A 15,049-nucleotide genomic window follows, 5' to 3' on the forward strand; every position below is an offset into this window, starting at 1 on the left:
TTCTTCTAGAAGAGTGGTTGAAGAGGAGGAAAGAGGAATGAAGAAAACGGACTGGCAAGATTTAGGAATTGATGATAGTTATGGAAAAGTTGCCTAAAACCCAGGCCAGGGGAGTATTACCAGATGGGATGAGAAGGAAAGACTGACTGACTGAGGACTGCATCATGCAGGTAGAAGATAAGGTAATAAGTTAGAAAGAGATTACTGACAAAGCTAAGTGTATTATAGATTGAAGAATGGTGAGTTGGTGGGGGGGGGGGGGGGGGGAGGAGGAGAGGGAGATAAAGTTAGAAAATAAGACATAGAACACTGAAAGGGTATGACGAAAGGAATAATTATTGAGATGAAATGCTGAGACTAAAGAAATAAGTGTAAATATAGGCTACGTTGGTGGTAAGCTGTTGGATGATGAGTGGGCATAGTTAGAGGATGTATACTGGTAACACACAATATCATGTTGCAGAGCGTGCTTTACAGCATGACAGTCATGACCTCGGTGCCTTTTTCACTGAATGTGCCATCGTGATCCCCTTTCCTCTCCAACACCAATTTCTCAGAACTCCACAAGAGGAAACTGATGCAGCGTGTTGCCACCAACATGATCTAAATTTAAATTAATTTCTTGAATCTTATAATTTATTTTCAGTAATTATTCCTTTTCTTCTCTCCCTTTAGTTTTCTATTTATTTTTTCCTGCACCTCACCTCACCTCTCTTCCACATGTAATACACTCAGCTTTCTTATGTAATTAGCTCTTCCGCAATGTTTTGTCAGTGATCTCTGTTGTGCTTAATCCCCTATCTTCTATCTTTAACTGCAGTCCCCGACACAGTGTCTTTCCTTCTCATTACGTCTGGTAAGTCTGCCCTGCCCCATGGTTTTGGGCGACTTTTCTTTAACAGTTTCTAATCCTTACCAGTCCTTTACCTTCATCCCTTCAGCGCTTCGGAAAGAGGAGGAGCCACTGGCCTCCAAAAGCTTGCATATTTTCATAACTTTAGTGTGTGTTTTCTTCTTGCCACCACATGTGGGGTTATTTTTTTATTCATCCAATTATATTTTCAAACATGGGCTATTTTCTAAGGAGAGTTTTATTTATGTGGCTGTAGCCGATGCAGTATTTGGTTTGCAAACATAAAGCCTACAGCTACCCTTTGCCCCCCCACCCCCCACCCCCCTCCCTGCCACTCTCTGCTTGCCCCACCCAGCTAGTATCAGAGTCACAGCCCCGTTCCCTAGTACTTATTCATGTACATGGCCAAGCTGTTAGGTTGGAACAATTGCACATTAGAGAATGGGGCTGCGACCCTGAAATGAAATATAAATAAAATAAAAACAAAGTAAAAAAGTGGAACTATTGTTTCCAAAAAAGTCGTCGTCAGTCAGGCTAACGATCCCAAAAACACTGAATCCAACATCAAATGTTTGTCGCCTTTATGTGTTGCTCCCTTCTCTTCCTCATTTGGATTGTCAGGATGTTGGAGGTGTCTTCTCCAACATAAGTTTTCAAGATAGTGAGTCATGTATGTACCACATTCGGCTAAAATTTGCTTCACGCATTCCTGAGCTCTACTCTGGTATATACACTGCCTACCGAGAAAGTGAAGCACCCAAAAGACTTGATCAGATGTCAGTGTAACTTCTCACATGCATGCACCATTGTTGGGTATGTAAATGGAGTCGCAATTATCTGTATTAAGTAGAGCAGCTACCAGAGTGCACTAGTGTAGTTTGCGTTTGGTGGTGTTACGTGGCGTGGTAGGGTATATAAGGAGGTGAACAGCATCAGACGTTGAGTGATCATCGTGAAGGGCAGATGCCACTTCCTTGTTTATGACAGTATTATCGGCACTTGAGAGAGTGAGATAGTTTGAAAGAGGCCTCATTGTGGATATTCGTAGAGTCAAAATTTAAAGCCTATTCTTGAAACTTTGTAAGTAGGCTTTCTTGGAATAGTTTTCTGTCTATCTTGAAGAGTCTGTCAGTTCAATTTCTTTGGTATCTTTGTCGGTCTCCACGGGTCAAACAAACCTGTGACTATTTGTACTGCTCTTATCTGTTGACATTCAATATCTTGTGTTAGTCCTGTTTGGTATGAGTTTCACACACCAGAGCACTATTCTAGTATCACATCATTGATTTGTAAGGAACTTCTTTGTAGATTGATTGAATTTCCATAATATTTTACCAATAAATTGAAGTCTGACACCTGCTTTACCTATCCCTATAAATTGTTACACACAGGTATTTGTAAGAGTTGACAGATTCCAACTGTCTCTTTTTGATACTGTTGTCATAAGATACTATCTCTGCCATTTTATGAAGTGCACAGTTTTGAACATTTAAAAGAAGTTGCCTGTCTTTGCACCACTTCGAAATATTATAACAATCTGACTGAATATTTGTGCAACTTTCATCAGACAATACTTCTGTACAGATAACCACATCATCCTGTACAGATAACCACATCATCCTCAAATGTTTGAGGTTACTATTACTATTTTCTGCAATGTCATTAATATACAACATAAACAGCAAGGGTCTAAACACATTTCACTTGGCTCCCACTCGAAGTTACTTGTACATCCGTCAAGTCTCTCAGTCGAAGATAATATGCTGCATCCTCCCTACCAAAAAATCCCCAGTTGTATCACAAATTGTCCTACCCCAAACAATGATATTTTTGACAATAAGCTTAGATGGAGAATGGACTCGAATGCATTTCAGAAGTTGAGAAATACTTCCGTAACCTGACTGGCTTGATTCCGCACCAGTAAAGCACAAGTTGAGTTCGTGTGATTGATGTTTTCAGACTCTGTACTACTTGTCATGGATGACAAGTTGAAAGTCAGAATGTGATTTAAGACTCTACAATTGGATGTCAAGGATATTGGATGGTAGTTTTGTGGATCGCTTCTGTAGGCAGGTGTGACCTGTGCTTTCTTCAACCTACCAGTCAGTTTTTTAATTTTTTTTAATGTTTTATTTTTTAATTATTTTTTATTCAAATATAGTTAAAAGACAGGTAATTCAGCAGCAAATCCAGTACAGAATCTGTAGGGATTCCATCGAACCTGGAGCTTTGTTCAATTTTAGTAATTTCAGATGTTTCTCGAGACCATCGACTTGAAAATCTGTTTTGCACATCTTTGCAGTGATGTGAGAATTACATTGGGGCAGTACCACCCTGATTTTCATTTGTAAAGGGACATTCGAAAACAATGTTCAGCAATTCTGGTGTTGCTGGTTGAGTTCCTGTCTAGTCCATGAGTGACTTAATATTAACTTTGGTACCACTAACAACTTTTACATATGACCAGAATTTATTTGGATTTTGTGAGAGATCCTTCTATAATATTCTGCTACAGTTGTCCTTGAAGGCTTTACACATGTTTCTCTTGACAGCCAAATGAGTTTCATTCAGATCTCCATACTTATACCACTATGCCTTGTTTTCCACCTATTATACAGTAATTCTGCTCTCCAGAGCTAAAAGTTTCAGAGTTACTTATTGAGGTATGACATTGCTTCCTCTTTACCTGGTTACTGAAAATATAAATCCTTCAACTTGTTCTGTTTGCACTTTGTACTTCAGTATTCACAGTTGCTACAGCTGTATTAACGTCAGTGATACCAGTTTCAGTGTGTTCAAACTCACAGATCAGGTCTGTTTGTTGCTTTTAGATCCAATATACACTATCCAGTCACACTGATGTGACCACCTGTCAAAAGCTTGAATGACCACCTTTTCTGGTGTGAACCATTGTGAGATATGCAGGAAGAGTGTCTGTGAGGTTCTGGAAGGTATTGACAGGACTGTGGCGCCATGCCGACTCCAGTGACTTAGCCAGCTGCACTATGTTTCTTGGTTGAGAATCCATGGTGCACACACCCTGGTCGAGATGGCTCCACAAAGATTATGGTAAACTCATCCTGGTGCTCTTCAAACCACACACGTACGCTGTGAACTGTGCAACTCATTGCATTGTCCTGCTGGTAGATGCCATCATGCTAAGGAAAAACAAACTGCATAGAGGGTTGGACATGATGTCTAAGGATAGATGTGTGCTTGTGTTGATTTGTTGTGCATTTCATAATGACAAGATTACCCATGGGATGCCACGAAACATTCTCAAGACCATGACACTCCCTCCTCTGACCTGCACCTTTCTGATGATTGTTGCAGGGTGTTTGCTTTCAGACCGTAAATTCCACGCTTTGTCACTGACTGCTAGCCGTCAGCATGGATGTATGGACCCGGAACCTTCAGGGGAAGCCCAAGCCCATATTCAGTTATTTGCTGAACAGTCATTGAGGAGACATTGTTGGTAGCCCCTTAGGTCATCAAGGTGGTCAGTTGCTCAATAGTTGCACATCTACTTGTCAGCACACATGTTCTCAGCCATCGTTCACCCATGTCATCTGTGGCCCATGGTGCATCACAGTTGCCTCGACACCCATTTTGGATAGCACTGTTTTGCTGTGCACAGTATACTTTTAACTGTTGCGGCACAGAACAGTTAACAAACTTTGCTGTTTCGGAAATGTTTTCAATGATGATGTCTTTTTGGACATCAGATAAATTGCTCTGTTTCTGCATAACAACGATGACTGCACTGTTAACTATGTCCTCCTGACTTGTTATATATAACCACCACTACTAGCCCTGTCACCTACCGACTGTGAGTGGTTATTGCACTGTGAAGTTGAACATAGCCTGTAGTCACATTAATGTGACTAGACAGTGTATTTCAGCCATGAGAGGGGTACTGAAAAATCAGTTGTAGGTAGTTTTCAGAGAAAACAACCAGAAAAGTTTCAAGAAATGTCTTGTCACTCCCACCACTTACAAAACTGTAGTTCCTCAGTTCATGATACACTCCTGGAAATTGAAATAAGAACACCGTGAATTCATTGTCCCAGGAAGGGGAAACTTTATTGACACATTCCTGGGGTCAGATACATCACATGATCACACTGACAGAACCACAGCCACATAGACACAGGCAACAGAGCATGCACAATGTCGGCACTAGTACAGTGTATATCCACCTTTCGCAGCAATGCAGGCTGCTATTCTCCCATGGAGACGATCGTAGAGATGCTGGATGTAGTCCTGTGGAACGGCTTGCCATGCCATTTCCACCTGGCGCCTCAGTTGGACCAGCGTTCGTGCTGGACGTGCAGACCGCGTGAGACGATACTTCATCCAGTCCCAAACATGCTCAATGGGGGACAGATCCGGAGATCTTGCTGGCCAGGGTAGTTGACTTACACCTTCTAGAGCACGTTGGGTGGCACGGGATACATTCGGACGTGCATTGTCCTGTTGGAACAGCAAGTTCCCTTGCCGGTCTAGGAATGGTAGAACGATGGGTTCGATGACGGTTTGGATGTACCGTGCACTATTCAGTGTCCCCTCGACGATCACCAGTGGTGTATGGCCAGTGTAGGAGATCGCTCCCCACACCATGATGCCGGGTGTTGGCCCTGTGTGCCTCGGTCGTATGCAGTCCTGATTGTGGCGCTCACCTGCACGGCGCCAAACACGCATACGACCATCATTGGCACCAAGGCAGAAGCGACTCTCATCGCTGAAGACGACACGTCTCCATTCGTCCCTCCATTCACGCCTGTCGCGACACCACTGGAGGCGGGCTGCACGATGTTGGGGCGTGAGCGGAAGACGGCCTAACGGTGTGCGGGACCGTAGCCCAGCTTCATGGAGACGGTTGCGAATGGTCCTCGCCGATACCCCAGGAGCAACAGTGTCCCTAATTTGCTGGGAAGTGGCGGTGCGGTCCCCTACGGCACTGCGTAGGATCCTACGGTCTTGGCGTGCATCCGTGCGTCGCTGCGGTCCGGTCCCAGATCGACGGGCACGTGCACCTTCCGCCGACCACTGGCGACAACATCGATGTACTGTGGAGACCTCACGCCCCACGTGTTGAGCAATTCGGCCGTAAGTCCACCCGGCCTCCCGCATGCCCACTATACGCCCTCGCTCAAAGTCCGTCAACTGCACATACGGTTCACGTCCACGCTGTCGCGGCATGCTACCAGTGTTAAAGACTGCGATGGAGCTACGTATGCCACGGCAAACTGGCTGACACTGACGGCGGCAGTGCACAAATGCTGCGCAGCTAGCGCCATTCGACGGCCAACACCGCGGTTCCTGGTGTGTCCGCTGTGCCGTGCGTGTGATCATTGCTTGTACAGCCCTCTCGCAGTGTCCGGAGCAAGTATGGTGGGTCTGACACACCGGTGTCAATGTCTTCTTTTTTCCATTTCCAGGAGTGTAGTTGGAGTAAAGTCTCCTCCAATAATGGCACTATGATTGGGGGAACTAATGTACTAGTAAACTTAGGTTTTTCTGAATTTTTGGTTATATCTGGAGGTGAGTCTGGTGATCAGTAGAAGGATTTGATTGTGAGTTTATGACCACCCTTAATAACAGTATGGCATGCAGTTTTAATGTCTGTCTTGCTGTATTTAATTGTCTTGTGTGTGTGTGTGTGTGTGTGTGTGTGTGTGTGTGTGTGTGTGTGTGTGTGTTGTTGTTGTTGTTGTTGTTGTCTTCAGTCCTGAGACTGGTTTGATGCAGCTCTCCATTCTACTCTATCCTGTGCAAGCTTCATCATCTCCCACTACTTACAGCAGCCTACAACCTTCTGAATCTGCTTAGTGTATTCATCTCTTGGTCTTCCTCTAGGATTTTTACCCTCCAATGCTAAATTTGTGATCCCTTGATGCCTCAGAACATGTCCTACCAACCGGTCCGTTCTTCTTGTCAAGTTGTGCCACAAACTCCTCCCCAATTCTATTCAATACCTCATTAGTTACGTGATCTACCCAACTAATCTTCAGCATTCTTCTCTAGCACCACATTTCAAAAACTTCTATTCTCTTCTTGTCCAAACTATTTATTGTCCATGTTTCACTTCCACACATGGCTACACTCCATACAAATACTTTCAGAAACAACTTCCTAACACTTAAATCTATACTCGATGTTAACAAATTTCTCTTCTTCAGAAACGCTTTCCTTGCCATTGCCAGTCTACATTTAATATCCTCTCTACTTCGACCATCATCAGTTATTTTGCTCCCCAAATAGCAAAACTCCTTTACTACTTTAAGTGCCTCATTTCCTAATCTAATTCCCTCAGCATCACCCGACTTAATTCGACTACATTCCATTATTCTTGTTTTGCCTTTGTTGATGTTCATCTTACATCCTCCTTTCAAGACCCTGTCCATTCCATTCAACTGCTCTTCCAACTCTTTTGCTGTCTCTTGACAGAATTACAATGTTATCGGCAAACCTCAAAGTTTTTATTTCTTCTCCAAATTTTTCTTTTGTTTTCTTTACTGCTTGCTCAATATACAGATTGAATAACATCGGGGAGAGGCCACAACCCTGTTTCACTCCCTTCCCAACCACTGCTTCCCTTTTGTCCCCCCATGACTCATAACTGCCATCTGGTTTCTGTACAAATTGTAAATAGCCTTTTGCTATTTGTATTTTACCCCTGCCACCTTTAGAATTTGAAAGAGAGTATTCCAGTCAACATTGTCAAAAGCTTTCTCCAAGTCCACAAATGCTAGAAATGTAGGTTTGCCTTTGCTTAATCTTTCTTCTAAGATAAGTCATAAGGTCAGTATTGCCTCACATGTTCCAACATTTCTATGGAATCCAAACTGATCTTTCCCTTGGTCGGCTTCTACCAGTTTTTTCATTCGTCTGTACAGAATTCGCGTTAGTATTTTCCAGCCGTGACTTATTAAACTGATAGTTTGGTAATTTTAACATCTGTCAACACTTGCTTTCTTTGGGATTGCAATTATTATATTCTTCTTGAAGTCTGATGGTATTTCGCCTGTCTCATACATCTTGCTCACCAGATGGTAGAGTTTTGTCAGTAGTTCTAATGGAATGTTGTCTACTCCGGGGGCCTTGTTTCGACTCAGGTTTTTCAGTGCTCTGTCAAACTCTTCACGCAGTATCATATCTCCCATTTCATCTTCATCTATGTCCTCTTCCATTTCCATAATATTGTCCTCAAGTATATCGCCCTTGTATAGACCCTCTATTATACTCCTTCCACCTTTCTGCTTTCCCTTCTTTGCTTAGAACTGGGTTTTCATCTGAGCTCTTGATACTCATACAAGTGGTTCTCTTTTCTCCAAAGGTCTCTTTAATTTTCCTTTAGGCAGTATCTATCTTGCCACTAGTGAGATAAGCCTCTACATCCTTACATTTGTCCTGTAGCCATCCCTGCTTAGCCATTTTGCACTGCCTGTCGATCTCATTTTTGTGACGTTTGTATTCCTTTTTGCCTGCTTCATTTACTGCATTTTTATATTTTCTACTTTCATAAATTAAATTCAATGTTTCTTTTGTTACCCAAAGATTTCTACTAGCCCTCGTCTTTTTACCTACTTGATCCTCTGCTGCCTTCACTACTTCATATCTCAGAGCTACCCATTCTTCTTCTACTGTATTTCTTTCCCCCATTCCTGTCAATTGTTCCCTTATGCTCTCCCTGAAACTCTGTACAACCTCTGGTTTAGTCAGGTTTTCCTGGTCGCATCTCCTTAAATTCCCACTTCTTTGCAGTTTCTTCAGTTTTAATCCACAGCTCATAACCAATAGATTGTGGTCAATCCACATCTGCCCCTGGAAATCTTTTAAAATTTAAAACCTGGTTCCTAAATCTCTGTCTTAATATTATATAATCTATCTGATACCTTCTAGTATCTCCAGGATTCTTCCATGTATACAACCTTCTTTTATGATTCTTGAACCAAGTGTTAGCTATGATTAAGTTACGCTCTGTGCGAAATTCTCCCAGACGGTTTCCTCTTTCAGTTCTTACCTCCAATCCATATTCACCTACTATGTTTCCTTCTCTCCCTTTTCCTACTGACGAATTCCAGTCACCCATGACTATTAAATTTTCATCTCCCTTCACTACCTGAATAATTTCTTTTATCTCATCATACATTTCATCAATTTCTTCATCACCTGCAGAGCTAGTTGGCATATAAATTTGTACTACTGTAGTAGGCATGGGCTTCGTGTCTATCTTGGCCACAATAGTGTGTTCAGTATCCTGTTCGTAGTAGCTTACCCGCACTCCTATTTTTTTTATTCATTATTAAACCTACTCCTGCATTACCCCTATTTGATTGTGTATTTATAACCCTATATTCACCTGACCAAAAGTCTTGTTCCTCCTGCCACCGAACTTCAGTAATTCCCACTATATCTAACTGTAACCTATCCATTTCCCTTTTTAAATTTTCTAACCTACCTGCCTGATTAAGGGATCTGACATTCCACGCCCCGATCCGTAGAACGCCAGTTTTCTTTCTCCTGATAACGACATCTTCTTGAGTAGTCCCCGCGCGGAGATCCGAATGGGGGGACTATTTTACCTCCAGAATATTTTACCCAAGAGGACGTCGTCATCATTTAACCATGCAGTAAAGCTGCATGACCGTGGGAAAAATTACGGCTGTAGTTTCCCGTTGCTTTCAGCCGTTCGCAGTACCAGCACAGCAAGGCCGTTTTGGTTAGTGTTACAAGGCCAGGTCAGTCAATCATCCAGACTGTTGGCCCCTGCAACTACTGAAAATGCTGCTTGCCCCTCTTCAGGATCCACACATTCGTCTGGCCTCTCAACAAATGCCCCTCTGTTGTGGTTGCACCTACGGTACAACCATCTGTATCGCTGTGGCATGCAAGCCTCCCCACCAACGGCAAGGTCCATGGTTCATGGCTTGGGGGGGGGGGGGGGCTGCGACAAATACACCATCTCTTTTTACCATTAGGCTATCTTTTTGTCACCTGGAGAAGCATTTGTCTTGCTCTTATACTGAAACTTTGCATCCCCTAGAGCTTTTGTTATTTGTACTGGATGCAGAGTTGCATAACCTACAAGAACACTGTGTGTACCCCCACTAAACCAGCCAGGTAGCTAACTAGATAGCAACCTATGACATGTAGTGCACGCATGACCCGTTTAGGGGGACCACACAGTTTTCAAACCTATGGCACAAGTCCAGGAAGTTGCAGTCTTAACTTGTTGCAGAAAGTCTGTCTTCCAGTCCTTCCGCCCGACTCTGAACCTGGAGGCTACAATCAGACCTGTGGTCAATGCTGCAGAAAGTGAATTTCATTGAAGCCCCGTGAGCAAGACTGGTCTTCTCATCGCTGTCTGTGAGTCAGTGGAATGATCCGAGCATGAACGCAGTGCCCAGATCCAGGCATTGTTTGTTTGAACATGTATGCCATTTCCTTGGTGGGTACCAATGTTCACTGGATGTTTGAAGTGCTGACAATTAATATCAGGCTGCGGGGGGATCAATTTAAGATCCTGATTGCTACCTGGTCACTGTCTCCCTGTGCAGGACACCTAGACCTACTACTGACAAACTGCTCACAGTCAAGTAAATGTGTAGTGGTAGATCCTGCACTTCCATGTAGATGAGACAGGATCCATGGGAAAGGATAGTACTTGGGGAAGATTCAGTACCTCTGGTACATGACACCCAGGAGCTCTCCCAGCATACATATTCTTTGCAGCTTCCAGCCATTTGACAGCAGTCATTGTGATTTCCAGCTGCTTATGAACATCAAACCAACTCGTCCTGAGAGAACAGCAGTCACATTGGGGCTGTGTTGTGACTGGTGTAGTGTTTTACAGAACTGTAGAAAGAGAACTTTTGAATTGACCTGGTGATTCTCTTTGGATTTCTGGTTCTGTTAAGCTAAAAGTGTAGTAGCTGGTCAGTATGCTCTCTTCTGCTTGCAGCCAACTTGCGCACAAGTGTAACAGTTTTCAACTGCAACTAATTCTCCTCTGTATTCTCGCATTCCATAATCACTTTCATCTTAACAGTGTCTGAGGCTTCTAGTAGAGTGGGAGGACTTGGAAATTAGAAGAAAGAATAAAACAGATCTACTGACGAGACTGCCTACAATATGCTTGTCTGACCTCTTCTGGAGTATTGCTGCATGGTTTGGGACCCTTACCAGATAGGATTAATGGACTATATTGAAAAAGTTCAAAGAAGAGCAGCACGTTTTGTATTATCGCAAAATAGGGGAGAAAGTGTCACTGACACAATGCAGGATTTTGGGTGGACATCGTTAAAATGGAGGCATTGTCGTTGTGGCGGAATCTTGTCACGAAATTTCAATCACCAGCTTTCTCCTCCAAATGTGAAAATATTTTGTGGACACCGACCTACATAGGGAGAAAGGATCATCCTAATAAAATAATGGAAATCGGAGCTTGCACGGAAAGTATTGTTCGGTATTGAAATAATAGAGAATTATTGTGAAGGTAGTTTGATGAACCCTCTGCCAGGCATTCAAGTGTGATTTGCAGAGTATGCATGCAGGTGTAGATAATGGAATCAGCTGACTGGCCTTCAGGTCGTGTGGTGTTTTTCTAGCCTTAGGATTGAACAATGCTGTGTATTTTGTTTTGTTTTCGTGTACAGTAAATCACATTTTTGCTCCTTCGGCTTCCATTTTTTTGTACATCTCTCTCCACAGTGGCGGGATGTGCTTATGCATGTAACTGACGGGATTTCATCACCTTTGTACCTCTCTTGTTAATTTTTTGTATCTGACTTTGCGGTGGTAAATTAAAGAGGACTGCAGATGGACTATCAACCTGTTCCACTCCATCTGAAAAGTTGAGCTTCTGGTCATTTTGTTGTTCACCTTTACATTTGCCTCTGTGTCTTTCATTGTCAACTTGACTAACCTCCTTAGCTTGTCATAGATGCTTCATTCTCTTAGTGCTTCATACAATGCTGTCTTGTTAACAGTATCAAAACCTTGCTTAAGCTCGACACAGGAAGTGAAGGTCTATGTCGTATCCATAAAAGTTTTCCGTTATTTGTCTGTCAACAAACAAACTGGTCAGAAGTGCCCCTATTTGGCCAGAGACCTCATTGGTATTCTCTGAGAATATATTTGGCACATTTACTCATGTTTCCATCCTGTTTCTTTTATATAGGGCAAGTACCTCTCTCCTGGCTTCCATATGTCAGAAATTTTCCAGCATGCTTAGTGCGACTAGCACTCCTGAGAGAGCTGATGATGTGGAGATTGATTCCAGAAAGAATTTACACTTAGCAGTGGAGTGTGCACTGTTTTCAAATGTCTGGCCAGATTAAAACTGTCCCTGATAGACACTCAAACCCAAAACGTTGTTCCCCAGTTCCTGCCCATCGCAGGTAGTGTTATTACAGACCTATGGTTAGGTTGTGTTAAAAGTTTATGATCACTTGCTCAGATACAACATGATGTAGGTGTTCTTAAACCTCCATACTTTCCACACATGTGATCAACATTTAGTTATTACTGTTGTAGTTTTCAAATATTGTAATACAAGGCGTATTTCAAAACTAAGGTCCGCTGACCAGTATTTAAATGTTGCTTGGCCTGAATGAAGTTCCACATACGCAGCACTGTCTACTGACTCTTAGGAAGCTACTGCAGTTTTGGTTTGATTCAGTAGTTGTTTACCAGTCTGTGAGAGAAGATCACGATGGCCGAGACAATTGTAGATCCTGCCTGTTGTGAAATGTGCATTGTGATTAGATTTTTACTGGAAAAAGGATCATCACCTGCTGAAATCCATCATGAGTTACGCCTAGTGTATGCACCTGAAGTAATGAGTAACAAACAAGTGAAAAAACACTGTTGGGAATTTCAAGATGCACACACAATTTCACGATGAACAGGAGAGTGCCAGGCCAAGTATTTGGACCAATGACAGTGTTGATAAAGTGCACCAAAAACTTGAAAGGGATCAGTGATTGATGATTAGTGGTCTAGCTAATGAATTCCGGAATGTTGCTTGAACCTAATATTACAGGATTGTGCTATTGCAAACTGTGTGTGAGATGGGTTACAGAAATGCTCACTGATCAGCACAAAGAGCAAAGAACGCATATTGCATGACAGTTTTTGGAGTGCTATGGACAAATGGAGACTTTTCCCCATTGTTACAGGCGACCACTATTGGTTCACCCAAGTCAAAAAAGTTTAAGCAATCTCCATTCTAAAATCAGAAACTGTGGGTACTGTTTCTTGGGAGGAAAAGGGCTTTATTTTGATTGATTTAGTGGACCGTGGGTTAACAATTATGCCTGACTTACACTGTGAAATGTAACCAAACTGAGATGCGTGATCCAAAATTGACGCTACGGAAAAATTTGGCTGGCATAATCCTCCTCCATGACAATGCACACCCTCATGTAGCCGCCAAAATCCAAGAGAACTTTCAAGATTTTCATTGGGAACTTTCTGTGCACACTTTGTACAGTCGTGACCTTGCACTAAGGGACTATTTCCTCTTCTTGCATTTGAAAAAGGGGCTGGATGGTTCAGTTACCAGGTGCCAGATTTCTACACAGTGAGGTTAAAGAAGCTGGTGCAGTCTTACAGAAAGTGTCTATATTTGAATGGCATTTATGTGGAAGAGTAAAATAGATCTGTAGTAAAATATTACTGTCAATAAAAGTCTTTCTAGTTTGAATCGAACAGAATGTGTATTAGTAAGCTTGAATCAAACGGAATGAATACCTTGAACCTGGGTCATTGTGCCAATTCATTTCATTAGTAAAGGTCTTCCCAATTAAAAAATTTTCAGGCTCATGTGTTACTTCTTCTGGTTATTGTAATTAATTGCTTACTTTGTGCTTAGAAATCGTAGGAAGAGGCTGATGATTGACATATCAGTCTTTGTATTATTCTGTTGTTGACAGTTAATTTTGGGTAGCAAAGTGTTTATTTTTCCATGTAAAATATTATTTTCCTTCTGTGTATATACTGTGCTGTTCTTTTGTTGTGCAGCTTATTTCATTCCACTGTATTCTGTTACTGTTATTTTTTACATTTGTAATTATATTTTACGAAACAGTAGCTGAACCAAGGAAAGAGCCAGAGTTGAACAGACAGATACCTCTTTCGAGGGAGCAGAAAGGTGCCATTAATTCGATGGTGGACAGCCTTCTGATAGCACAGGACTCCCTGAAGACTCCTGCAGAGGGTGGGTCAGGCAGCCACGAGAAGCGACCTTCGGAGAAAAGTCAGCGTCAGCACAGTCGATCGAGTCGCCATGCTGAACGGGAAGAGAGACGGAGCTCAAAGGTAGGCTCCATCACTTTACCTCATATTGTTTCATTGTGCAGTTGCATGAAATTACAGTGAAACTGAAAATGATTAATAGTTATCAGTTTTGTAGCAGCTTAACACTCATTTTCCATTGCGTAAACTATTGTAAATTTAGGAGAAGGAAATGGTTATTGATGTCTCATACTGTATAACCCAGCTTTTACGTTGCCTAAATTACCGTGCCTTTTACAACATTTTTTTGTTCCTGTCAAATTTCCAGTGTCCACAATGTTATTTTGCACCTGATTTTGTTATGAAAAAATCGTTTTGGATGAAAAAATGACGTTGGCCATCCAGTACAATCTACAAATATTATGTGGTTAAGTTTCTTGACACCAGAGCACTCTACTCATTGTATGTGAACATGAAAATGTCTAAAAGTTGGTACAATTCGTGCCATATCTCCCGTCACTGCCAAGCTCTACGTGGCATGGTGGCTGATGGGAGTAACTAGGTTTGTTCGAATAATGATATCATGACCAATCACGACCATCTCCAAACTGTCTCTATTATGCAAACACGGTTTCGCGATTGTTGTTGAACCATATTTAGTGTGTTTCAGCGTTTGGCGATTTGTAGTGCTAGTTGACACTGTCATTCTCTTTGTGTTGCGTTTTAGTTAAAACACTGCACTGGATATGTATTGTTTTCGTGCTGAACAAAACATGTTTCGAGAATTTATTCTCATTGTAAAGTTCAGTATTTACTTGTGCATTTTTTGTAATGTTATGCAAACAAACAATGTGAGTGACAGTTTGCGTGTGTGTGGTTTCCCACAAAACTGAGGAGGCACAGTACTTGATAACCTCAAAAAGATGGCTACAGTGTAAGAGCTGCGGAATAATA

At 42.2% G+C, this 15,049-nt stretch overlaps 1 protein-coding gene across 2 annotated transcripts in view; it reads left to right on the top strand.

The window, feature by feature from the left end:
• The window catches only part of LOC126428268 (cleavage and polyadenylation specificity factor subunit 6-like), an 81,239-nt gene that overhangs the window by 52,494 nt on the left and 13,696 nt on the right, over positions 1-15,049 (top strand). For both annotated transcript variants that reach the window (XM_050090183.1, XM_050090182.1), the window contains one exon: positions 13,950-14,179. In XM_050090183.1, coding sequence (XP_049946140.1) covers positions 13,950-14,179 — 230 coding nt within the window. The remainder of the gene's footprint in view (positions 1-13,949; positions 14,180-15,049) is intronic.

This window comes from Schistocerca serialis, chromosome 12 (assembly GCF_023864345.2).
Source record: "Schistocerca serialis cubense isolate TAMUIC-IGC-003099 chromosome 12, iqSchSeri2.2, whole genome shotgun sequence".
NCBI lineage: Eukaryota > Metazoa > Arthropoda > Insecta > Orthoptera > Acrididae > Schistocerca > Schistocerca serialis.